General features: G+C 63.1%; 10 protein-coding genes across 10 annotated transcripts; 6 read left to right on the forward strand and 4 right to left on the reverse strand.

The window, feature by feature from the left end:
* Positions 1 to 60: 60 nt before the first annotated feature.
* SHY1 (cytochrome oxidase assembly protein SHY1) lies at positions 61 to 1,286 on the reverse strand (the record flags this gene model as incomplete). The annotated part of the gene is made up of 6 exons (XM_076645447.1): positions 61 to 154; positions 216 to 321; positions 380 to 542; positions 600 to 819; positions 875 to 1,113; positions 1,272 to 1,286. 6 exons carry the CDS (start codon positions 1,284 to 1,286, stop codon positions 61 to 63), a joined length of 837 nt encoding a protein of 278 aa, XP_076508974.1.
* Positions 1,287 to 3,112: 1,826 nt separating this feature from the next.
* JCM10292_002027 (uncharacterized protein) lies at positions 3,113 to 5,765 on the forward strand (the record flags this gene model as incomplete). The annotated part of the gene is made up of 12 exons (XM_076645448.1): positions 3,113 to 3,324; positions 3,390 to 3,449; positions 3,519 to 3,604; positions 3,667 to 3,848; positions 3,908 to 4,037; positions 4,097 to 4,324; positions 4,463 to 4,554; positions 4,620 to 4,766; positions 4,852 to 5,032; positions 5,133 to 5,437; positions 5,499 to 5,585; positions 5,658 to 5,765. 12 exons carry the CDS (start codon positions 3,113 to 3,115, stop codon positions 5,763 to 5,765), a joined length of 1,818 nt encoding a protein of 605 aa, XP_076508975.1.
* A 422-nt stretch (positions 5,766 to 6,187) lies between these two features.
* On the reverse strand, positions 6,188 to 6,842 carry MRPS12 (mitochondrial 37S ribosomal protein uS12m MRPS12; the record flags this gene model as incomplete). Its single annotated transcript, XM_076645449.1, has 3 exons — positions 6,188 to 6,207; positions 6,270 to 6,343; positions 6,406 to 6,842. The coding sequence occupies 3 exons, from the start codon at positions 6,840 to 6,842 to the stop codon at positions 6,188 to 6,190; spliced, it is 531 nt and encodes a 176-aa protein (XP_076508976.1).
* A 205-nt stretch (positions 6,843 to 7,047) lies between these two features.
* JCM10292_002029 (uncharacterized protein) lies at positions 7,048 to 8,252 on the forward strand (the record flags this gene model as incomplete). The annotated part of the gene is made up of 3 exons (XM_076645450.1): positions 7,048 to 7,504; positions 7,567 to 8,169; positions 8,236 to 8,252. 3 exons carry the CDS (start codon positions 7,048 to 7,050, stop codon positions 8,250 to 8,252), a joined length of 1,077 nt encoding a protein of 358 aa, XP_076508977.1.
* A 602-nt stretch (positions 8,253 to 8,854) lies between these two features.
* Positions 8,855 to 10,079, forward strand: JCM10292_002030 (alpha/beta fold hydrolase; the record flags this gene model as incomplete). Its single annotated transcript, XM_076645451.1, has 5 exons — positions 8,855 to 9,005; positions 9,066 to 9,229; positions 9,293 to 9,426; positions 9,509 to 9,871; positions 9,944 to 10,079. The coding sequence occupies 5 exons, from the start codon at positions 8,855 to 8,857 to the stop codon at positions 10,077 to 10,079; spliced, it is 948 nt and encodes a 315-aa protein (XP_076508978.1).
* An 846-nt stretch (positions 10,080 to 10,925) lies between these two features.
* On the forward strand, positions 10,926 to 12,250 carry JCM10292_002031 (alpha/beta fold hydrolase; the record flags this gene model as incomplete). Its single annotated transcript, XM_076645452.1, has 6 exons — positions 10,926 to 10,957; positions 11,012 to 11,136; positions 11,196 to 11,359; positions 11,418 to 11,551; positions 11,607 to 11,794; positions 11,952 to 12,250. 6 exons carry the CDS (start codon positions 10,926 to 10,928, stop codon positions 12,248 to 12,250), a joined length of 942 nt encoding a protein of 313 aa, XP_076508979.1.
* Positions 12,251 to 12,572: 322 nt separating this feature from the next.
* Positions 12,573 to 14,423, reverse strand: JCM10292_002032 (RING finger protein; the record flags this gene model as incomplete). Its single annotated transcript, XM_076645453.1, has 6 exons — positions 12,573 to 12,761; positions 12,875 to 13,011; positions 13,071 to 13,369; positions 13,440 to 13,534; positions 13,643 to 14,127; positions 14,186 to 14,423. 6 exons carry the CDS (start codon positions 14,421 to 14,423, stop codon positions 12,573 to 12,575), a joined length of 1,443 nt encoding a protein of 480 aa, XP_076508980.1.
* A 725-nt stretch (positions 14,424 to 15,148) lies between these two features.
* Positions 15,149 to 16,491, reverse strand: JCM10292_002033 (WD40 repeat domain-containing protein; the record flags this gene model as incomplete). The annotated part of the gene is made up of 5 exons (XM_076645454.1): positions 15,149 to 15,160; positions 15,221 to 15,533; positions 15,603 to 15,734; positions 15,817 to 16,297; positions 16,383 to 16,491. 5 exons carry the CDS (start codon positions 16,489 to 16,491, stop codon positions 15,149 to 15,151), a joined length of 1,047 nt encoding a protein of 348 aa, XP_076508981.1.
* A 1,636-nt stretch (positions 16,492 to 18,127) lies between these two features.
* On the forward strand, positions 18,128 to 20,993 carry NOG2 (putative GTPase NOG2; the record flags this gene model as incomplete). The annotated part of the gene is made up of 7 exons (XM_076645455.1): positions 18,128 to 18,218; positions 18,306 to 18,607; positions 18,691 to 19,008; positions 19,103 to 19,816; positions 19,884 to 20,610; positions 20,676 to 20,796; positions 20,858 to 20,993. The coding sequence occupies 7 exons, from the start codon at positions 18,128 to 18,130 to the stop codon at positions 20,991 to 20,993; spliced, it is 2,409 nt and encodes an 802-aa protein (XP_076508982.1).
* A 361-nt stretch (positions 20,994 to 21,354) lies between these two features.
* On the forward strand, positions 21,355 to 23,799 carry JCM10292_002035 (choline/carnitine O-acyltransferase; the record flags this gene model as incomplete). Its single annotated transcript, XM_076645456.1, has 9 exons — positions 21,355 to 21,430; positions 21,523 to 21,813; positions 21,875 to 21,983; positions 22,048 to 22,269; positions 22,330 to 22,423; positions 22,482 to 22,653; positions 22,714 to 23,207; positions 23,274 to 23,511; positions 23,597 to 23,799. The coding sequence occupies 9 exons, from the start codon at positions 21,355 to 21,357 to the stop codon at positions 23,797 to 23,799; spliced, it is 1,899 nt and encodes a 632-aa protein (XP_076508983.1).
* Between the last annotated feature and the right edge of the window lie 178 nt (positions 23,800 to 23,977).

Genomic DNA, 23,977 nt, shown 5'->3' on the forward strand with positions numbered 1-23,977 from the left:
ACCCCCTTCCAGATCTTGCGCGAGACCATGTGTGAGCGGTGTGTACAGTGCATCCTACGTCTACTTGATCCCTCGGAACTGTGCCGGCGTGACGGGGGATGGTCTCCGCATCAAGCGGAAGAACATGTAGCCCGTCGCGAGCGAGAGCGAGAACCTGCGGCAGCGAAAGCTGCTCAGCCGTATACTCCGAGAGCGGAGGACGAAGCGGGGCTCACCAGGTGGCTGCGTAGGTTGCGTGCATGTTTCGCAGCTCGATGGTCGCATTTCGGCCGACGGGGATGCCCTCGCGCAGGAACATCTCGACCTTGCCGGGGTGGTCGTCTGCGCCATCGCGATTACATCAGCGCGCGAACACGCAGAGATGGACGTGACGTCTCACCGTAGATCTGGTCCACCAAAACAGGTTCCACGCCCGTGTACCGCGCGATCTCGGCAATGTCGGAGAAGACCCACTGCCCCTTCTCCGGCTCGTTCACTGGCGTGAACGAGTTGCGCGCCTCCTGGTCCCTCAACATGCCCACGATCGCGACTGGTTCCTTTGACTGCAGAGTATCCTTGGTGAGCGGCTTTTCCCGGCGTGCTTGAGAAAGTCGACGCACCAGACTTGCTGGTCGGTCCTTCGCCTCACGGAACTCGCGCTTGACGAATCCTCGGTTGACCAGAATCGTATCCTGGCCTTCGCCGCGAACCAGGGGCGTAAAGACGTGGTATCCGAGCTGCCCATCGCGGGTCTTTGGACCCAACTCGATCGAATGCTCGTGGTCGAGCGTTCCCGTCACGAACACCTTGCGCCACGCAAACTCGGGAATTGCCGCCGTGCTGTCGCAAAGCTGCTCAGCGAGAGATTGCGAACGTAGAAGGCAGGAGAACGCACTCAATGCGAGCTGGCAGCCTGACCGGGTCTTGATGCAGCTTCTTGTCGAGCTGTTCAATGAGATCGACCTTCCACTGCAACCGCTTGACCTGCCAGATGCCGAGTCCGAGGGTGAAGAGCGGCATGATGCCGACGAGTACGAGGAACGGGCGGGCCCGCAGCTTGTCGCGGGCGGACTGAGAGAAGGGTGCGGACGACGAAGCATGACGAGCGAAGCCTGGCGCGAAGGGGGGGAGGTGCTGTACGGCCGATGCTGTCAGTACGTCGTCGCTCGACACTGCAGCAGCTCAGGCCGCACCGGTGCTGCTGCTCGAGGTCGTGAGGCGAGCGGAGAAGCAGGCGGTGCAGGTGGAGCGTGACGGGGCAGGACGCGGCGAGCGACCCGCCCGCAGCGTACGAGTGGAGCCTGCATGGACTTGCGCAGGTTCGTGCAAGCTCGGCGCCTGAGTTCCTGACGCTGGGAAAACCAAGTCGTCGCCGGCTTGGGAAGAGCGCTCCTGTCCATCGACAGTTACCTCGACCGCCGCTGAATGTTGTGCAGAAGCACCGTCACCCCTGTTTGACGCTGCAGAGCGTGCTGCGACGCTTGTCTTCCCTCCGCTGTTCCCGTCGCGCTCAGTGGACATCTCATCAGCTCGGCAATCCCTCTGCGCAACTTAGGCACGACACCGCGTCCTAGTTTGCGTGTTCGACGCGCGGTGAGGCTCTATAGACAGTCCGTATACGGCTGAGCAAGTCACTCGTGTCGCTGCTGAAGCGCGACTTGATAAATCACGAAGGTCGCCACTTGAGTGCAGTGCCTCGTCCTCAATCTGCGCCGCCAGGTTCGCGGCTCAGGTGCTACACAGGCTGCTAGACGGGCATTGACCAGGCTCGTTGTTCGTGAGCCTGCTAGACAGGAAGAGGCGGAATGATCACCCCGTCGCAACCTCGTCGTCGCGATCAGTCAGTAATCGTCTCATCCTCCTTCTTGGACCGACGTGCACTCGCAAGACCGCGGCGCTGCGCCAGGGGGTTGAAGAGCGCTTGCAGTTTTTCCTGCTCGCGATACCGTTCTTGCTCGGGTTGCGACGGGGCTTCCGTCGCGACACTCTTCGCACCCTTTTTCGGCATCTTCACGCGAGGACATTGATGCTGCCCGTTGAAGTCTCCGCATCGTGGCTTGTCAGAAATGCCTCGCTCGACCGGGGTTCGCACGGCCTTGAACGCATTCACTTTTCCTCACTTCGATCGTGCCCGAGAACCGGCCGTGCCATTTTTGCCTGCATCGCCGCCGATCGATTGCATGGGACGAACGACCGCCACTTTTCGACTGTCACAAGCCGCACAACAGTGTCAAGGGATCGCAGGTACGGCAGTGGTGACCGGTCCACGGTCGACTAAGAGCTCATGGCGAAATGCGTGGCGGGCGCTGCGTCATGGTGGCAGCCTTGCGCGGTCTCATCGTCGACTCCCTCGTCCCCCATTGCGATCAGCATCTTTGCTATGGCTATCAGTGCGAAACTCGTCGCTTTCCAGGAAAGAGGTGCTCCGCACAGCGAGAAGAAGACAAGCACCTCACGGATTGCCGTCAAAGGTGGAGCGTAGTCGACGGCGCCTCAATCACGCGCACGGCATGCCGCGTGCAGCGCTCGGAATCCGGTCTTGAGCCCGCTCTCCAGGTGAAAAACCGCATCGCTCGTAGTGGGCCAAGGAACAAGGCTTGCGCCTCTCGTTATTCAGATGCTTGCCCTCCCGGGGCCGTACCTCGCGTGACCTGGAGAGAAAAGGGCGATGAGCAAACTTTGCAGCCGACCCGTCGAAGAGAGCGGGACTCCAGTCGTGATTAGCGCAAGCTCCCAGGGAGGCTCTCATCACGGGATGAGGCTCTCGCAGACGACGTGCAGACGAGGCTGCTGGTGCGCTCATGCTGGCATCACCGCCAGCGCCACTGCCCTCCACCAGCGACGGAAATATTTCGACTCGTCAGACGGCGAAGGGAGGCAGGGCCGGAGAGGGGGGCTCGCCCCTCCCCGTCAGGGCCTTCACGCGAGCAGGAAGCGCCAAGGCTTCTCCGCCTCCGGATATTTGGCCGTACCTTGCGCTAGCCGCGCGGTTTTGGATCGCCCCCAGGCCCAGGGTCTCGTGCGCCTTGATACGAGGTCGCCCCCCGCGCTGGCCTTCCTTCTGTGGCTCGCCCCTGCTTACGCTGCTTTCTCTCTCTTTCCCACTTGTCTCCCCGCTTCCTTTACTATCACCATGGCTGATCTCCACGACACGGAGAAGGGCTCAGCGTCTTCACACTCTGGTGGCCGGATGGAGGGCAAGGTCGACGAGGTGTATGTCGCGACGCAATCGGCGTCGGAGAACCGCGCCACGGTCCCCGAGTTCTACGACCCGAGCAAGGAGTCCGTCTGGACTCGCCTGGGTGTCAACCTCGAGTCGTTCAAGCGCGCACCCGGCGCTACTGGGTATGTCGTCTCTCCCACCGCCACCTCGATGTATCGACTCTTACTGACCGTCTTGGCTTCTGTAGTGGCCTCTCGATCGGTGGAGAGAATGCCGACCCGCTCAAGTCGAACGTCAACCCTATGCTGTGCGTAACCAACCTGTATTTTCTTGCAGCGAAGCCGTCTGACCTGGGCTTCCGCGTGCCGTCATGCAGCCAGCAGAAGATGAAGCCCCGGCATTTGCAGATGATTGCGGTCGGTGGCTCGATCGGCACTGGTCTTTTCATCGGTTCTGGCCAAGGTGCGTCGTTCGTTGGCCAGGTTGATCTTCTCAGCCGACTGACCTTTGCGCCCTCTTGGCAGCTCTTCGCAACGGCGGTCCTCTCGGCATTCTCATTGCGTGGCTCATCATCGGCGTCATGCTTATCAACGTTACTCAGGCTCTCGGCGAAATGTGCATCCTCTACCCGGTCTCTGGGGGTTTCTACACCCTCGCTGTCCGCTTCCTCGACCCTGGCTTCGGCATGGCCCTCGGCTGGAACTACGTACGTTTCTGGTCCAGGCCATTCGACTGTGATATGAGGCTGACTAGGTTGCGTCACAGTGGGCTCAATGGGCCGTTGTCCTTCCGCTCGAAATCACAGCAGCCGGCATCACAGTGCAATATTGGGAGGCAGCCGCCAACGTGCCGATAGCAGCCTGGATCACCATTTTCTGGATCGCCATTATCATCAGTACGTCTCCCTGTAGCCGTCCTGGAGCCGCACAAGCTGATTTCATGGTTCGCACGCAGTCAACATCTTCGGCACGCTCGGTTACGCCGAGGAGGAGTTCTGGAGTTCGTGCCTCAAGCTTGCCGTCGTCGTCATCTTCATCATCATCGGTATCGTCCTCAACTGCGGAGGAGGCGATGGCGTCTACTCCGAGTACGTCGGCGGCCGCTACTGGCAGGACCCGGGCGCGCTTGCCAACGGCTTCAAGGGTATCTGCGCCGTCTTTGTCACTGCCGCCTTCTCGTTCGGTACGTCCCATCTCGAGCGGGCGGGAGCTCGCTCCGCAGCGAGCTGCCTGTCTCTCCCCCTGCCTCATGACGCCCTTTCTTGAGGGTGTTGTAGGCGTTTCGCCCTGTGCAAGGCTGACATTCTGTTCCCTTCCGCAGCCGGTACCGAGCTCGTCGGCCTCGCCGCGACTGAGACGCCCAACCCTCGCAAGACCCTCCCGTCGGCCGTCAAGAACACCTTCTGGCGTATCGTACGTTTCCACCTTGCCACGCTCGGACTGCGCAACACACGCTTACCCTGTTCAACTCACAACAGACTCTCATCTACATCACGTCGCTCACGATCATCGGTGTCAACTTGCCGTACAACGAGGAGACGCTCTTGGGCGGCGGCAGCGGCGCCGGCACTTCGCCTTTCGTCATCATGGCTCGCCGCGCTGGCCTCAACGGTCTTGACCACCTCGTGCGTTCCTTCACTCGAATGGCGGCACCCGCTCTACGAAGATTACGAGATGCCTTCCGCTGACCTTCTCAACCTGTCCTCCTAGATCAACATCACCATCTGCATCTCCGTCCTCTCGATCGGTCTTTCGTGCGTCTACGCCGGCTCGCGTGTCATGACCGCCATGGCCGAGCAGGGCTTCGCGCCCAAGATCTTCACCTACGTCGACAAGTCGGGTCGCCCGCTGTGGTCGGTCGTCCTCGTCCTCATGTTCGGCCCCATTGCTTGTACGTCCTGCTCTCCCTGATAGCCAGAAGGGCGAGAACGCTTGGACCTCGGCTTTGCGCGCGGACATCCCAACTAACTGGCCCTTCTCCCCTCCCGTAGACGTCAACGTTGTTTCTGCCGGTGACACGGTCTTCGACTGGCTCCTCGGCCTTTCGGGTCTCTCGACGCTCTTCACCTGGGGCGCAATTTGCATGTGCCACATCCGCTTCCGCAAGGCGTGGCGCGTCCAGGGCCACCATCTCGACGAGCTCCCCTACCGCGCCATCGGCGGCGTCTACGGCTCGTGGATCGGCTTCATCCTCGTCTGCCTCGTCCTTATCGCCAACTTCTACATTGCCGTGTGGCCTCTCGGTGGCTCGCCCGGCGGTGCTGACGCGGCCGAGGCGTTTTTCATCTCGTACCTTGTGCGTCGCCTCTCACCCTGCTTCCGTGCGCGATTCAAGTCTGACCCCCCTGCTCCTGTAGGCCGCCCCCGTCCTCCTCTTCTTCTGGCTCTGCGCGTACATCAAGAACCGCACGCTGCCGTACAAGGCGCACGAGATCGACCTCGACGTACGTCCCGCGGTCTCCCATTGCCCCGCTTCTCGACGCTGACCTGGGTGCTTTCTCTCCTTCTCCTCGCAGACTGGGCGCAAGTGCTGGTTTACCAGCGAGGAGATGAACCAGTGGCGTGCCGAGCGCAAGGCGGCGCCTCTGTACATCCGCATCTACCGCATCCTGTTCTCGTACTAAGCAGCTCTCACTCTCCCCTGTGTGCCATACAAAACGGCCCAGTCGAGGTGGGACTGTTGGCCATGCGTTTCTGGACTATGTGTGTGTGCAGTGCACCTCTGTCGTTCTCCCTCTCCCCTTACCTAGCCCACCTCCACCCGGAAACTACGGTAATAAGTTCATCAACAATCGCATGCTGTTCTGGCGGGTCTGGTCGGTGCAGCTCGTTGTGAGGGAGTCCACGCCGGGAGGAAGAAGTTCTCTCGGCCAGGATCGACTCGGACTTGACTGGTGCTCAGCGACGCCGCGGGACATCACAGAGAAGGCAGCTTGGCTCATGGCGATGCGGCAGGCTTAAGGGCTGCGGGTCAAGACACCGGAGCTCTCTCCACTTTACGTCAAAGTTGAAGAGTGAGTACAGGGGTTGCAGTCGTACTGCCCGGCTACTTCTTCGGCTTCTTGGCTGCAGGTCCAATATGTCAGCAACAGAGCAAGCAGGCACTCTGGAGAAATCGTCGGACGCACTCCCGTACTTTGACCGCGAGACGGCCCGCCCAGCGACACCGCCCAAGTCCAGCGCTCCTCGCACAATCTTGTACCTGCGTGCCGGACCAGCGTCAATGACGCTCAGCACATTCTCTCAAAAGCCGCATGCACGCACTTGGCTCCGGGCAAGTCCTGCGTGCGCCCGCCGCGGACGAGCACGACCGAGTGCTCCTGCAAGTTGTGGCCCTCACCGGGAATGTAGGCGATGACGGCGCGGCCGGTCGAGAGCTTGACCTTTGCGACCTTGCGCACGGCCGAGTTGGGCTTCTTGGGCTTGACGGTGTAGACTTTGCTGCAGACGCCCTTCTTCTGGTACGACCCTTCAAGCGCCGGTGTCTTGACCGGTCGCGGTACGGGCTTGCGAGCGCCCCTGGTGACCTGGTTGAGGGTCGCGTGGGCCGCGCTCGAGGTGGAGAAGGCGTGGGACGGCGGGGGAGGAAGGACGAGGCGCGAGGTGGAAGCGACGGGAGCGGCGGCGGGCGAGGCGCAGCGGGCGAGTGCTGGCCGTGCACAGAGGCTCAGACGCGCGAGGGAACCCGTCAGACTCTGCATCGCAGCGATCTGTGGGTGCGTGGACAAGACAAACCGCGTCTGCTCCTCTGTCTTTCCCTCGCTTCGGCCTCTCACCTCGAAGCCACGCGAGGGGCTGCTGCGGGCACAGCGTGGCACAGCCTACTTTGACGACCTCGCACGCGCTCGAGCGAGGCAATTCTGCGACGCCAGCGCCTGCCGCCCGTCTCCGGCTCGCTCAAATACGATGAGCTCGTCTTGCGTCGCGTCTAGCCCGGCAGGAGCGGCCAGTCCTGTGGCGCTACTCCCGCCAGAACTGCTCGCACGCGTCGTCGAACTTTCGGTTGAAGGGTTACCTCCGACCGTCAGGCTTCGCTCGGCCATCCTTCGCAACCTCGCGCTCGTCGCGCAGTCATGGGTCGAGCCGGCGCAGCGCGCACTCGAGTCGCGGGTACATATCGACTCGTACGGGCGTGCGCGCAACTTTTTCGACCGCGCTCGTCCCGCCGACAGACCGCTGGTGTTGGACGAGCTCGTCCTGTTCTACGACTTCGCTCCGCTGGACGAAGACTTCTACCCGCTCACCGAGCTCATGACGCGGTCCATCTGCGCCAGTGCCGGCGAGATACGCTCGCTCCACCTGCGTTCGGCGCTCTTCATGAGCCCTTTCGACCTCAATTTGCTTCTCCTGCCAAGTTTCGCGGGTGAGCCAAGCAGTGTTTGCGTTGCCCGCGCCACATGCGTGCTCACATGTATCGTGGAGCAGAGCTGCGCGAGCTCAAGCTATCAATGCCGCTTGAACCGCCCGCTGGGCTCGCCTCGCTTCCAGTCCATCTCAACAAGCTGGCCCTTTCCGCAATGGTCGACCAGCCGCCCTCCCTGTTTCGTCTTCTAGCCCGCTCACTCGACACCCTGCGGTCTCTCCAACTTTTCGTCATCAAGTCTGGAGCGCCCCTACATGAGCGCCTTCTCGACGCGTACCCGGCCCTGCCTTCTCAACTCGCGCACCTTGCGATCACAACGCACTGGGTCCCTCTACCCGGTACCCTCAACCAGTTCATACGATCATGCTCGTCTCTGCGCGTCCTTTCCCTTGAAGGGCTCGTGACGAACGAGATTCTCGGGCTCCTCCCGACGCTCTCGACCACCTCCCTAGTTGCTCTCGACCTGACCGTCCCCGCCACCTTCACCTGGTTCGGCTCGCCGATCGAGTCCTTCTTTGATCGTCTCTTGCGCGAAACGGCGCTGCGCAGCTTGCGCTCGCTCACCGTCACCCGAAGAATGGAGAGCGGGAGCGACGAGCAGCCGCAGAGGCTCATTGCGCGGCTAGGGCCGCGAGATTGCGAGTGCGTATACGAGGTGACCGCACGTGCGTGTGCCGAACGCTCTTCAGCGCCGGAAGCCTCTGGACCAGCTGACTTCGTCGCTTCGTCAGGACGCCCGCTGCCGTGAGGACCCCGCTTCTCTCGCCGGTTCAACGAGGCACGAACAATCTGGAATTGACGAGACAGCGATATGTGCTGCTTGGGCGAGTCAGAGCGAAGCTTTCATCGGTATTCGAGCGCTGGCTCCCCTCCGGGTCTGTGCATCTCGGGGAAGTGGCTGTGCCCACGCAGCTGTTTGTGTGCTCGCTGCCTCCTTCGACCGTTCTGCTTGTGCAGCTGCGGCAACGGTGACCTGGACTGGGTTTTGCCTTTGTATTGCCGATGGCAAACGGCCAACCGCCTTGGTGGTCGGACCTCCCTTCCGTCCCTCGTCCGTCCGATCATCCGGCGGAAGCGCCAATCGCTTTGTGCCTGATTCAGCCACCGCTTGAAGTGTGCTCGCGATCGGGTACGAAAACCGTTCCTCCTTGGAGCTCTGCGTCGCAGCCTTCCTTCGCTCGTTGCTCGCGCGACCAGCTTGCTTTCGCTCTCCATTGTCCTCGCGCAAGCTGCGCCTTCCTTTTTCTCCTTTCAACTTTTCTGCACTGCGCATACCCCGCCCGACGCGCTAACCCCGCCGCACGCACCTCGGTCTCCTGGCCACCCACCACCTCGAAGCGGTTGCCCAGCATGCCGTTCAAACGCATCGACTACCGCGATCTTAACATGTACTACGTGCTGAACCCGGATCCAGCTACCTTTGCGCGGGCGTCGCACGAGAACCTCCCACCCAGCAACCCGTTCAAGCCTGGGCTGCCTGTCCTGGTTTTCATCCATGCCGGCGCGTCACGTACTTCTTGCACGTCGAGGAGCACATGCTGAGACTCGTAATGTCAACCAGCTGCCGCCAACGTGACTTCGTGGCGTGCTCAGCTGGGCGACCCGCGCCTCGCCAACTCCTTCAACCTCTTTGCTATGGACTGCCGGTTCAGCGGCTGGACGACCGGAGGCGAGAGGACGCAGCACACGCTCGAGAACAGGGCCGAGTGCGTGATGGCAACGCTCGTGCGTGACCCCCTCTTCTCGCGCAAGACCTCGTATCCAAGCTGACGCCTTGGGCCCGTGCAGGACGAGATGAACTTCCAGTCGTACTCCGTCTACGGGGAGGGCGTACATGGAAGCAACGTCGCCGCGTGGCTGGCGACAAAGCGTGCGCACAAGGTCGACGCACTCCTGCTCGCTTCTCCCGGCTTCATGTCCGAGTACGTCGTATCTCCGTCTAGCAGCACATCCGCGGCCGTGATCGTGCAGTGTGCCGGTGCTGACAATCATCCCGCATCGCAGACCCCCGCACGTCGTTGCGCAATTGCAGGAGGTTCAGCAGGCCTTGCGCGTGAACAAGGAGGGTCGAGGCGACAACTCGGGCACCTTCCCGCCCGAAGCCCTCGAGCACATCTGCGCCTACTTCATGGGTGGCTCGGAGCGCCTCGCTCCACAGCGCGAGGAGATGAAGGTCCGCTTCCAGCAGCGGTACGGCGCCGGCGCGGGCTCGTCGTTCCATGATGTGCGCTGGCTCTTTGAGGCGGTGTACAACCGCAAGCCGGTGCCCCAGGACCTTCTCGCTCTCATCAAGTGCCCGGTGCTCATCCTGCGCGGGGCGGACGACAAGGTTGTCTGTCCCGTCGAGGCGTGCGAGGCTTGGCAGAGGTGCGTCGCGGTCTTCAAAGCTGGCTCCCACTGCGGAAGCGGTAGGATGGGATGCTGATGCTCCAAACCCAGGTCCTTTGTCAATGCCAAGGGTCCTGTCGGCATCCATGCCATCTCGTCGGCTCCTGGCCTCATCTCCCTCTCCGACTCGAATATCGTCAATCGTATCATCATGCAGTTCCTGCAGCGCTCTCTTGCTGGTAAGTAAGCTCGTCCTTGCCAAGCAGCCCTTCGGCAGGACCAGCTCTGTTTCAGGCCGACACACGCCTCCTCTCGTTCTCCTTTTATCGTTCTTCTGCCCCACCTCGTTCTGTCTGTTGTAGGGCTATAGGGCTGTACAGTCGGCAACATTACTCGCTCTCACGCTCGCCTGCTCCTGTGTGGCTGCTCTCGCACGCTCGAAGATCTCCATCGCTCTTCTCAAAGACTCAAACGCTTCCGCGTCGCCTGCTGCGCTCAACTCTGGCTTCGTCGCAACCGGCCCAGCCGCTCGCCCCCAGTCGTGCTCTCGTCGAAGCGGCCGCATTTGACTGCGGCCTTCGCTCGCGCATCTGGACAATTGAGCCGGGCTCGCTCGCCGAACGAGCCAAGGAAGGACGGAATCCGGTCGTTACGCTCTGAAGGGCGAGTAGGCATACGGCCTCATGGGCAGTTTGGCGGTACCCACGGGATGTGCAGCTCGAGCGCGAATCTCTTGCGTCGAGAGCGCGGGCACACGCAAGAGACCGTGCCTGCCTTCTACATTGAGGCCAGAATCGGAGTCCCCGCAGTTTCGGCTGCGGGGTGAGCCAGGTCTCACAACCGCTCCGGGGATCTGCGTGAGGAGGCCCGCCTGGCCCTTTCGACCGCCGCCTCATCAGTACTGCCCGCAGGGCCCGCGCCGAGTTTTGGCGCCCTCTGCTACGCACGACGAGGCCAGTGCGCTGGCTGATCCGCGCAAGTGCACTGCATACGACGCTTCCACTGCTAGTTGACGTCTGGTGCTTCTCTCACGCTTGGCACGCACCTTCGTCCCAAGCCTTCGTACTCGCTCCGGCCCTGCGGTCCCGGCGAGATGCCCTACACGAGCATACCAGAACACAAGCTGTGCGTAAGGACCCGCACTTCATCGGCACGCACACTGACTGTCTCCTCTCGCAGCGACCTCTTCTGGGTACTCAACCCGGACGCCGAGAAGTTCGCGAGCGCATCTCGAGAAGACGGGGATCTGCCGTCGTCTCAGCCGCTCAAGCCTGAGCTCCCTGTACTCGTGCTCATTCACCCTGGTAAGCCGTGCTTACGAAGGTGTCGAAGCAAGAAACCTGCTGACCTGTTCAACTCCCAGCTGGCGGGCGCGTCCAGGGCTGGGCAAACCAACTGGGCGATCCCCGCTTCTCACAGCACTACAACCTGCTCGCCATCGACTGCCCAATGCATGGCCTGAGTCGCTCGACGGAGCGCGACAAGCACACGCTCGAGGACAGCGCGGACTGCGTGCTCCGCGTGCTCGTGCGTCTCCCGCGCGACCCTGCCTCGTTTCTCAAGCTAACGGCTACCTCTGCAACAGGACGAGCTTGACTTGCAACAGTACAGCCTGTGGGGTGAGGGCCCTCATGGTGTCAACATTGCGGCCTGGATCGCGGTTAAACGAGACGAAAAGGTCCAGTCGCTCATCCTCGCGACTCCCGGATGGCGGAAAGAGTGTGTTCCGTTCCAAGACCGTGTCGAATAACATGTGCTGACTCGCGAATGCCAGAGAACCGAGCGTCAAGGCATCGCTCATCGAACTTGAGGAAGGCATGTTCGTGAACAAGAACGGGCAAGGCACGGGCGATGGCAGCTTTCCTCGAGACCTACTCGAGGAGATTCTCATTTACTGCGTCGGAAGTGACCAGCGAATGGCGTCGGCACGGCAAGAAATGGGGGATTATTTCGAGGGCCGATGTGCGTTCCCTTTCGCTTCACCTATCTGCCCGTTCTTCTCTGCTTTTAAACTTCCGAAAGGAGGCATTGAACAAAGCACATCACGCCGTTGCGGCGTGCGGAAGGCAGCAAACATGTATGGTTGATCCCATCTACTGACGGAAATGCTTGTTTGCAGATGGAGCCGGCAAACCCGCCTACGAGTTCCGCTTCCTCTTCACCTTTGTCTACAATCGCGAGCCCATACCGCAAGCCAAGCTTGACAAGGTCACCTGCCCTGTCCTGCTTCTGCGCGGCGGCGCCGACCCGGTCGTGTGCCCACCTTCCGCGGTCGAAGAGTGGCAGCGCGCTTTTCCCAACGCAAGAGGAGGCGCGTCGATCCACACAATCTCGCCGGCCCCAAATATCATCAGCATGTGCGAGGGCAACATCGTCAATCGCATCGCATCACGCTTTTTGAGCGAAGCGCTCGCCTAGGCGAGATCTTCCGCCTGCCCAGCACCCTTTCCTTTTGTGTTCCTGTCACATGCTTCGTACGCCTGGCAATCTCGTTGTCTGCGGTTCGCACTGTATACCCTTCGCAGTTCATCTAGCAATGCCTGATACCTCTCGTCACCTGCAACTCTTGTCGCTCGTTCAGACTGCATCGCAGTCAGAACACGGCAAATTGACGTATGCGAGCCGATGCAAGGCAGTGTATTATCAACAAGAACAGGTCTGAGCAAGGGGCAAAGGCACAACAGAGAGCAGTTACAAGCTGTCCGTCGCGCAAGTGTACAAGCTGTGCGCCTTCCGGCGTTCAGACACGCTCGGCCGCGGACGGTCCCCCATCACTGCCGCCGGCGCCGGCACCATCACCGCTGCTGTCTCGGTCCGCTGCACCGCCGCCTCCGCCCGTTCCGCTGCCACTCGGCGGATTTGGTGGAGCAAGGCCTTTCCGCCCACGACGGGTTTTCGGCTCGTTGACGGCCCGCTGGCACAGCGGGCACTATACAGCAAGCAGAGGTCAGTTTTGAACCCTTCCAACGCAGCTGTGAAAGCGCGCGCTCGTGGAACGGCGCAACGAGGCGCAAGTTGGGCAGCCAAGCGAGAGAAACGCACCCTTCCTGACACGACGAGCCAGTCGCGCAAACACTCGACGTGGAAGCAGTGCTTGCACGGTAGTAGCCCGAGCAGCTCGGGCTCCCAGCCGTGCGCGGCTTCGGCTCCGGCGCTGCGGAGTGGCGGGAGCTCGTACTCTGCTCGACCCGCATAGCGTTAGCGCGAGGCGACGAAGGTGTCAAGGGAGAGTGCGCACCACAAAGACAGATGGCGCATGCGGCCTGCGAGACGGGCACGAGGACTGGCTCGACGCCTGGCGGGAAGGGCACGAACTCGCCTGCCCCGGTACCGTCACCGCCTGCCTTGCCCGCTTCCGAGCTCGAGGCTTTCCCTCGTCGCCACAGTCGCCAGAACTGGCGCCTGTGCGGTGGACGGGTGGGCGATGAAGAAGCGGTAGGAGGGGAAGGTGCGGGAGCACGGGTGGGGGTTGCGGTGGGAGTGTCACAAGGCTCGACAGCGGTGTCGGGCGTCTCTTCCGTATCAGGAAGAGTGCCGCTGTCGAAAAGAAAGCGTTGTCAGGGACGGGCACAGGGCGGGTACGCGTGTGTAAGCGATGGACACGTACACGAAGACGCGCTTGGGAAGGCTGTCGATGTCGGTCTTCGACAGTCCGCCGATCTCGTGCTTGGCCTGACCGACGCCGAAGAACCGCATCGCGATCTGCGGAACCACGCAAAGTTCAGCGCATATCCCCGAGACTATACATCTGTCCAGCACGTCATCGCAGACGATCCCACCGGCAGAAGCGGCTGGTAAAGCGAGACGTACGAGGAGGAAGGGGAGCGCAAAGACGACGAGCACAAGCCAAAGGAGCAGTTCGGCCGTCCAAATCCACGAGAAGACGAGCGCGGCGACTGCGCTCCTGTACAACGTCGGGCTCGTCTCCGCGCACGTGTCGCTCGTGATGGTCCAGATGTTGCCGAGCACGAAGACGGCAAGCGAGTAGACCGACACGCAGTCGTTCAAGAGGCGCACGCGGCGGTCGATCGCGTACGACCCGACGTAGCGGTTGCGCTCTGCCGCTTCGCGCACTTCGGGGCTGTCGCGCCGCGGGTTCGGTCGCGCGGGCGCGATTGTGAGCCAGTAGGCGCACGGGTAGCCGAGCGCGATGCGCACGACTGTCATGACGAGGTAGGTTGCGAGTGGGCGGTCGCACGGCGAGTGGAAGGTGAGCGCGAGGACGACGATCCATGCGACGACTTGCGCAAAACCGAGGACGCCGAAGAAGGCGAGGCGAGTGCGTCGGACGCCCTCTGCGCACAGCCAGAGCGTCAGCTAAGAGCGAGGTAGTGTCTTGGGCCGACGACATACGCAGTTCTACGGTGGCAAGCCACAGCCTCCGCGCGACGTTGAGCCGCACTGCCGCTGCTGGAGGGACCGCAGCCGTTAGCTCGCGCTCCTCGTCCGGCTGTGCATCTTCGGCGGGCGCGGGCGGGAAGGCGTGAGCCTGCGGAGGAGGCTCGGCTGCGAGTGGGGAGGCAGGCGGGGCGGGAGGCGGCGGAGCGGGCGCAGAGGGCACGGACGGGGTCGGCGACTCCTTCGAGCTCATCCAGCAGCACACGCGGGAGTCCCGACACTCGGGAGTCCCGACACTCGAGAGCAGAGCGGGAGGAAGCGGAGAAGAGGAGACCCGTCCCAAACGGACTCGAGGCGGACTCGCGGCACTTCGACCTGGACGAGCGCAGACACGCAGAGCTTGCCTCCCTCGTGTACCGAAACTCGCTGCATGGGTGTCCGCTAGTCTCTCGCGAGCGGGGCGGCGGAGACGACTTCCAATGGCGGATAGAACTGCAGAGGCGGATGCGCGCGACAGGCGCACTAAAGGAAAAGCGGATTAGGCGTGCCTCGAACGAGGCGAGCCGAGGAAGGGGAAGTCGACGAGGATAAAGAGGGGAGGGGCGAGAAACCAGAGGAGGGAGGGAAAGACAACGAAATGAGGGTATCTTGTGGAGTAGCGAGACGACGTCGAGCGGGCATGTGAGGGGAGAGAGCGGGATGATGGATAGGATAGAGAGCGGGGAGGTACTGCTGTGATGGCCAGAGTGAAACGGAACTGAGGAAACGGGACGAACGGCGGACTAGGTACGGCTGTACGGCGGGAGAGCGCAATCGTGCGAGGCGACGGCGATGACGATGGACAAGGCGACGGCAAGCGTGCTGAGCGCGGCAGGCGAGCGTGAGGTATAGGCGCGCGAGGCACAGGCCATGAGGAAAGAGGAGAAACGAAAGATGCGAGGCGGGCTGAACAGGCGAGAAAGGCGGATCGACCAGTGTCTACGACCAGATCTGCGAGTCAAGATGCGTCAACACATTGCGCAGCCTGCTGAGTAGAGCGTGCGGACGCACCTTGAGCATGCTGTCCCACGAGCCCGTGCAGAGCGCCATGCCGTCGGCCGAGACGCCCAAGCAGCTGACGCGATTTTCGTGGCCCGAGAGGACGCCGACGCGCTCGCCCTTGAGCGTGTCCCACACATTGCAGTTGAAGTCGTCGTAGCCGGCAAAGAGGATGCGGCCCGAGACAGAGAACCCGACCGACGTGATGCCGCACAGGACGTTGTCGTGGGTGTATTGGTTCAGCTCGCGGTCTGCACGCAGGTCGAAGAGTCGTGCGGATGCATCATCTGAGCCAGTCGCGAATGCGTCGCCATTCGGGAAGAAGCTGGGATTTGGGGCAGAGGTCAGTCTCCCAGTCTCGCTCGCCCGGCGCGGGGGTAAAAACATTACTCACGAGACAGCGTTGATGTCCGACTCGTGACCCGTGAAGGTCTGCACCGCCTTGCCCGTTCGGATATCCCACACCTTTGCGGTCGTGTCGCACGCACCCGAGACGAAGATGTTCTGATTAGGTCCCAACGACAGACTGCGCGAGACGGAGTTGAAGTCGAAGATCAGTCTCTCGTTCATGCTGCAGAAAGGAGAGAGCCAGATGGCTGCCGACGCACCTCATGACATCGCCCGTGTGGTCGTTGAACTCGATGACCCGGACGCCGGCGTCGATGTCCCAAAGCATGCAGCTCATGTCACCGCTCGACGTGAGGATCTGGCGGTCGTTGAGGAAGCGGCAGCACGAGAGGTAGCCCGTGTGTGCGCTGAGCTCGCGCGCGACCTTTGCGCCGCTGCCCTCCTTCGCGCGGAGGTTGTAGATCGAGCAGATGTTGTCGAGGCCGCCGCACGCGACAAAGTTGCCCGAGGGCGCGTACGCGCACGTCATGACCCACGACGAGCGGAGCGGGATCGCGTGCACCTTGTTGCTCGTGTAGGCGTCCCAGACGATGAGCTTGCCGTCCTGCGACGCCGAGACGAGATGCCGCTTGTCCTGTGCCCAATGCATCGCGTAGATCTTGGCGAGGTGGCCCTTGAGCGTTCGTCGCGGGCGCATCGTTATCCGCGGGAGCGGGTCGATTTCGGCAGCCATGGCGCGCACTGCGCGTCGATGTCGTGGTCAGTCGCGTTCAGCGTCACGGTGCGCCTGCTGCGTTGGCAGACGAGAGCAATGCGATCGACGCACGGCTAGTGTCTGCGAGCTGTTCCCGCTTTGCGCGGATCTTCTCCTTGAGCGTCTCTGCCTCCCTCCGTGCAGCGGCGATCTTCTCCTGAATGTCGGAACCTGTCGACATGGTCGCGGTGATGTCTGGGAAGTGGGAGAGAAGGGATAAGGCAGGGTCGACGTGCTGCGCAGGTGTAAGCGATCCGAGCGAGGCGGACAGTTGACAGCGAGTTGAGGGGTCAGCAGGCGCAGGGAGCGAGCGCGAGGCGGCAAAGACGCACTGCTGGTTGTCGTGCTGCTAGCTAGTGTCGACGAGAGACTGGGTAGCTAGGCGAGAGCCACGAGCGCGAGGTGCGGGCAAACGCGAGGCGGGGGGAGGCGAGGCGGCGAGCGCAAGCGGGGGAGAGGGGGGGAAAGGCGCGCGGCCCGAGTGGTGCGACGAGGGCGCGCTGCGAGCTGGGCGGCGAGGAGGCGACGGCGAGGGAACCACTAGACGCGGCTGGCGGAGCGTGCGTTCGCTCGGCGGGGGCGGTGCCCTGGCGTGGACGCCGAGGCGACGGCGATGCGATGGGCTCGAGGGCGACACGAGGGTCGAGCGTGCGATCGGACGACGCGCTGACGGGCTCGCGGGGACGGGCGGCCCACTCGAGGGCTCGGCAGGCGCTGTGCGGGTCTGCGCGGTGCCGCTGCGGGGCGGCGAAGGCGGCGGGTGCGCGGTGATGAGGCGCGAACAAAGGCCACAGGCAGGGCAAGGGTTCCGGCGGTGACGCGGGGACGGCTGGCAAGCGGGCGCGGGCGAGTGCTGTGACGGCGGTAGCAATGCCCCGGAGGCGAGGCGTGCCGCTAGCGCTGCTGACGGGTGCGAGGGCGGGAGACTGTGCAGTGGGGCAGCGCACCGGCGAGGGTCGAGGCCGCCGCGGGCGCAGCAGCTCGCCTCACCCGGGCCTCGTCCTTCGTGCGGCCGCCTCTCTTTCTCCCTCCTCTCGCTCGCCTCGCCTTTCCTTCATCCTCTGGCTCGCTGCTTCCTCCCGCTGCTCGCGCACCCGTACTCCCCGCTCCATGGCTTCCTCCCTTTCATTCGCGCCTCCACGATCCGCCCATGCTCGCCCGCTCTGTCCCGTTGCCTCTCTTCGCTGAGGTGCTCGTATCCAGCTCTCTTCGCTGTTGCTTGCCAGTACCCCGTCCACGTGTCCGTCTCTCCGGTGGCGGTGGGCTGACGGCGGTCGAGCGGCAGCGTCGACCTGCTTCCGCTTATGCTTCCCAACCGCATCTTTGTGTTGTGCTGCCATCTGGAGTTTGCCTCCTCCACCGCCTCGCACATCTCTTCGCGCGCCAGGTCACGGTCAGGCGTGTCCCCGGTCTTCTCGATTCGCTGGCTGTTGGCTAGCTGTAAGCGACTCAACCTCCAGACCCTCACAAGCTGGGCTCAGCAGGCAGTCAAAATCATACAATTCGGAACAAACTGAGCTGAAGCGTGCGTGACAACCTTCGGAAGGCACAGAGACGACCTGACAACGCGGGAGAGCGCATCTCGGGCGGGTAGCTACCGCCTAGCAAAGCTTGGGCTGCCGTGCTGTACTCATAGTCAACCACACGCGCGACATGTCAAACGTCCCGGATATCAGCAGTTAGAGAGGAAGCGGCACACGAAAGGAGTTCCCCCTCTCGCGTGTTCCCCTCGAGCTCGTTCCGACGGCGAGCACAGCCACCGCCTCTGCCCACCTCGTCTCTCGCGCCGCGCAGGGCCAGAGCGAGCAGCTAGCAGTATGCCGCGCGACACGAGCAACCAGAAGACCCAGGCCAAGGCGGCAGCCGCCCAGGCGACGGGCGTCAAGACGGGCAACATTCGGGTCAAGGGTGCGTCTACCCCGTCCCGCTCCTGCACGAGGCGGCCCAAAGGCAGTGCGAGGCGATCAGGACTGCGCTGACAAGTACCAAACACAGGCGAGAACTTCTACCGTGATGCCAAGTCGGCCAAGCGGGTCAACCTCCTCTCCGGCAAGTCGTCCAAGGCGATCCGCGACAAGGACGGCAAGATCATCAAGGCCGCCGAGTTCCAGTCGAGCGAGGTGACGCCCGGCCGCGTCCAGCCCGACCGCCGCTGGTTCGGCAACACGCGCACCATCTCGCAGACGGCGCTCGACCACTTCCGCGAGAGCCTCAAGGACAAGATCAACGACCCGTATGCCGTCGTGCTCAAGCAGAACAAGCTGCCGATGAGCTTGCTCACCGACGCCGTCCGTGGTGTGCGTCCCGCTCGCTCCTATCCGTCACTTGCTTCCGTTCCGCCGGCCGTCCCGTACTGACCCTCCGTGATTGCTCATCGCAGGGCAACAAGCAGGACCTCACGACCACCGAGCCCTTCTCCGACACGTTCGGTCAGAAGGCGCAGCGCAAGCGCCCCCGTCTCGACGTCGGCTCGATCGAGGAGCTCGCCGGCTCTGTCGCTGCGCGCGCCGCGAGCGACGCCGCCGCCGCCGTCCAGGCCGCTAAGGACCAGCGCCTGTCCGACATCCGCGATATCGAGGGCAGCCTCGCGCCCGAGGTTGTTGCGGCGCAGGAGGAGGAGAAGCAGCTCAGCAACGTCCCGCAGGACTACATCCTCAGTGCCGGTACGAGTAAGCGTATCTGGGGCGAGTTGTACAAGGTGCGTTTCATCTCCCATTCGGTGTCACTGCGCACCAGACTGCCACCCTTCACGTCGTTCCGGGGACAAGGATTGACCGAGACTCGTCCCGCAGGTCATCGACTCCTCCGACGTCCTCCTGCACGTCCTCGACGCCCGCGACCCGCTCGGCACCCGCTGCGAGTCGGTCGAGGCGTACCTCGCCAAGGAGAAGCGCGGCAAGAAGGTCGTCTACGTGCTCAACAAGGTCGACCTCGTGCCCGGCTGGGTCGCGGCGCGCTGGGTCAAGATCCTGTCCAAGACGCACCCGACCATTGCGTTCCACGCGTCGATTAACAACTCGTTCGGCAAGGGCTCGCTCATCCAGCTTCTGCGCCAGTTCTCGACGCTCTACTCGGACAAGAAGCAGATCTCGGTCGGCTTCATCGGCTACCCGAACGTCGGCAAGTCGAGCATCATCAACACGCTCAAGAAGAAAGCCGTGTGCAAGACGGCGCCCATCCCCGGCGAGACCAAGGTCTGGCAGTACATCACGCTCATGCGCCGCATCTACCTCATCGACTGCCCCGGTATCGTCCCGCCCTCGGCGCGCGACACCGAGGCGCAAAAGGTCCTCAAGGGCATCGTGCGCGTCGAGCACCTCTCGGACCCGGCCGCGCACGTCCCGTACCTCCTCGAGCGCGTGCGCAAGGAGTACCTCGCGCGCACGTACGGCATCGAGAACTGGGCGAGCGCCGAGGACTTTTTGACGCAGCTCGCGCGCAAGATGGGCAAGCTGCAGCGTGGTGGCGAGGCCGACTACCGCACCGTTGCGACCATGGTCATCAATGCGCGCCTTTCGCTCTTCCCTCCACTTGCTTCAAAACGTAGGCTGACGAGCTCGTCCGTATTTGCAGGACTGGATCCGCGGCAAGATCCCCTTCTTCGTCCCTCCGCCCGAGCCGACCGACGAGGCGGGCAAGCCCCTCCCGCGCCCGCTCAAGCTCGGCTCTACCTCGGCCACGGCCACCGACGCGCCCGTCACGGCGCCGGGCAAGCAGGGCGCGACCAAGGCTTCGATCGACGCCGAGGGCAACAGCGTCCGGCGCGTGCCGGGCGTCACGCAGCCGCTGCACCAGATTGTGCACTCGACCAAGTTCTTGCCCGATGACGTACGCCGCGTCGAGATGGAGGAGGACGACGAGGACGCCGAGGTCGAGGGCGAGGAGGAGGTCTCGTTCGAGGACGACGGCGAGGAGTGGGGCGGGATTGAGTCGGACGCCGAGGACGACGAAGCCGAGGCGGACGATTCGTTCGCACCCGAGGGCGGCGCGTCCGAGCCCCCGCTGGAGTGGGACGAGCTGTTTGCGCAGGTCGTCGGCGAGGAAGAGGACGACGACGAGCCGGCACAGCGGAGTTCGCCCGCGGCCAAGCGCAAGGCCGACGTGCTCGAGGAAGAGGACGACGACGAGGAGGACGACGAGCTCGACGTTTCGCTCGACCTTGACGAGGAGTCACTCGAGGAGGACGAGGCATCCGAGGATGAGGACGATGTCGAGATCGTTATGGACGCGCCGCAGGGAACTGTGCCGGTCAAGGCCAAGGCAGCGCCGGCGAAGCGACCTGTCGGCAAGAAGCGCAGCAGTGCGCTGCCTCTTTTGCTTTTCATGGGATGGCTCTCACTGATCGTATCGTGACCGCCCGTGTAGGCCGCGCGATTGACGATGTCTCGTCGGACGACTCGGACGACGGCCGGCCCGTCAAGGAGAAGCGCATGACGACCAACAAGAAGAAGGCCGAGAACTTCTTCACCCACGCCAACGTCAAGAAGTGCGTCTGCTCGCTCGCACTCTGCCCTCCGCCCTCCGCTGACTCTCTCTTCCGCGTGCAGCAAATCGCGACGAGGTGGACCGGCCAAGGACCAGGCGGCACGCCGTGCGAGTGCGGCTGGCGGCACGGCCAAGGCGCCGAAGGGCCACGCGGGCACGAGCAAGAAGCGCAGCGGTGGTGCTGGTTCGAAGCGGTAGACGGGAGGACGCGTTCTCTCCACCCGGGTTGTCTGGTTGTTTTCGCCCTCCCTCCTGTTGTAACGAGGTTGTCTAGCATTCCAGCAGATCAGGCAGAGAAGCGCGCGGGAAGGGCGAGGCGCGAGTGCTCGGGCCGTCGCGCGAGAGGCGAGAGGCCGGGCCCGGCCGCTCCCACTTCGCCGGAGCGTTGGCGCCTGGATTCCGGCGCTTCGGCCTCTTCTGCGCCTTCTCTCTTGTTCTGTTGCAGACGAGAGGAATGCTCGCAGCTCGCACGCGCATCGCTCACGCTGCTGCACCTCGCTGCTCGTCCCCTCGCGCCCTCGCCCCCGCTGCCCGTCGCCCCTCGCCCCCACTCGTCGCCATGCCCGCCCGAACCGCTTCCTCGCAAGCCGCGGCACCCGCTCCGCTTAAGGAGGACCCGTCCGTCGGGCCTACGTGTGCGTATCGCAATCACCTCGCCGTCGCAGCGCATCGTTGGGTGCCGTCGAACCCGCGCTGACGCTCCCGCTCTTCCCCGCCTCCGAAACAGACCGCTTCGAGCGTTCCCTCCCGCGCCTGCCCGTCCCGACTCTCGAGGAGACTGCAGAGCGCTACCTCGCCTCAATCCGCCCGTACCACACCGCCCAGGAGCCCGCAAAGTCCGCCGACCCGCTGCCGAGCTGGGCAAAGTCCGAGGAAGCCGTAAAGGACTTCCTCGCGAGCCCGCTCGTCAAGGAGCTTCAGCAGCGGCTACTCCAGCGAGCAGAGGGTAAGGAAAGCTGGCTTTCCGAGTGGTGGAACGAGACGGCCTACTTTGGCTGGCGAGGCCCTGTCGTTCCCGGTGCGTTCCGTTTCCCTCGGAGTCTTCTTCCTTTGACGTGGGACTGACTCGCGAGGGGCAGGTGTGAACTACTTCTACTCGCACAAGGATGACCGGACGCGCAAGACGGGACCGTCACGCGCTGCCGGCCTCATCCGCGCCCTCCTCTACTTCCGCCGCCTCCTCGTCAAGTACGAATGCGGCTTTTTCCTGTTGGCGAGGTCCAGTCTGACGACAAGACTTCACTCTGCACAGTGAACAGCTCGAGCCCGAGATGGCCCGCAAGACGCCGCTTTGCATGTCCTCCTACAAGTACCTCTTCAACGCGTCGCGCATCCCGACCGCCGGGTGCGACACGGCCAAGATCTACGAGCCCGAAAAGCACAACCACGTTGTTGTCGTGCGCAAGAACAAGCTTTACGAGGTGCCCGTCGTCGATGAGAAGGGCGAGTGGCTCAGCGAGAAGGAGCTCGAGGCGTGCGTTCGCTCTCCTTTTCTGCTCAAGTCCTCGAAGCTCACCGTACTCGCACCATGCAGACTGTTTCAGCAGGTCGTGGAGGCGGCCGGTGCCGAAGCGGACCCGAGCCCTGTCGGCGCGCTCACCGCCGCTGACCGGGATGTGTGGACGAAGGTGCGTTCAGCCTTGCTACCTTTCAGACTGATGGTTTTCTGACGGTCCTGGCGAGCAGGCACGGACGGAGCTCATCGAGCACGATGCGAACAACCTGCGTTCGCTCGAGCGTATCGAGTCGGCCATCATCGTCGTCACGCTCGACTCGACGACGCCCTACACGCGCGAGCAGAAGAGCTGGGGTCTCTGGGTGGGCGATGGCAAGGACCGGTGGTTTGACAAGCACCAGCGTGCGTCTTCCGCCCGCTTGAAGCTAGCTGTCGCGACCCGCTGATTCCTTCTGTTCGCAGTGATCGTCTTCGAGAACGGCAAGTCTGGATTCAACGGCGAGCACTCGTGCATGGACGGCACACCGACCTCCCGCCTGAACGACTGGCTCCTCCGCTCGCTCGACCAGGGCAAGATCGACCTCGGCTCTTCGTCTCCTCGTCCCGCATCCGCTCTCCCCAAGGTCACTCCTCTCTCGTTCAATCTCCCCGAATCCGTCAAGTCGACAATCAGCACGTCGATCAAGGCGCACGACGAAGTCATGGCCAAGCACGACCTCGCCGTGCTCGAGTACGCCGGGTACGGCAAGGACCAGATCAAGCTGTTCAAGACGTCGCCCGACTCGTATGCGCAGCTCGTGATGGGCCTCGCGTACTACCGAATGGAGGGCAAGGTCGCGCCGACGTACGAGAGCGCCCAGACGCGCAAGTACCGCCTCGGAAGGACAGAGGTCATTCGCTCGACGAGCCCGGAGGCGCTCGAGTGGTACAAGGCGATGGAGAACCCGAAGAAGAGCGTGCGTGGCCCTGCCTCTGGCTCAGCCTCTTTGCATCACCGCGCTGACACGGATCCTGATTCGCAGCACACCGAGCGCGTCGAGCTGTACCGCAAGGCCGCCGCCAAGCACATCAAGCTTGCGGGCGAGGCCGCTGACGGCCGTGGCGTCGACCGGCACCTTTTCGGGCTCAAGAAGCTGCTTAAGGAGGGTGAGGAGCTGCCCAAGATCTACCAGGACCCGACGTTCGGCCAGTCGAGCAACTGGGTCTTGTCGACGTCGCAGCTCAGCTCGGAGTACTTCAACGGCTGGGGCTACGGCGAGGGTGGGTTTGCCTTTCCGATGGAGCAACAAACGAAACAGCGCTAACGGGAATTCCTCGCCCCATTGCGCTTCCTGCACACCCACAGTCGTTGACGAGGGCTACGGCCTTGCCTACTCGGTCAACTCGAACAACATCCGCTTCAACATCACGAGCATGAACCGCGACCCGCACCACAACGTGCTCGCGTTCCGCGACTACCTCGCCGAGACGTGCGGCGACGTGCGCGAGATGATGGAGAAGGGCGGCGCGGTCGCTCCGCCGGCTGGCGACGCCAAGCCCAAGCTGTGATCCCGTCAAGCCCATCTGTAGCGCTCTCCTGTGCCTTTTGAACTGTAGAAGCGGGATCCGTCCGCCGCGACTGTGCAAAGTAGAATGACCGACTCCAGGCTTGCAAATTGCGAGAGGCTGCGAATGAGGGCCAGAGAGGTATATGGGAACTGACTACGGAGGTACGATCAAGTGCAGG

This window comes from Rhodotorula paludigena (genome assembly GCF_050403205.1).
Source record: "Rhodotorula paludigena JCM10292 DNA, Rt_paludigena_JCM10292v1_ctg1, whole genome shotgun sequence".
Lineage (NCBI taxonomy): Eukaryota > Fungi > Basidiomycota > Microbotryomycetes > Sporidiobolales > Sporidiobolaceae > Rhodotorula > Rhodotorula paludigena.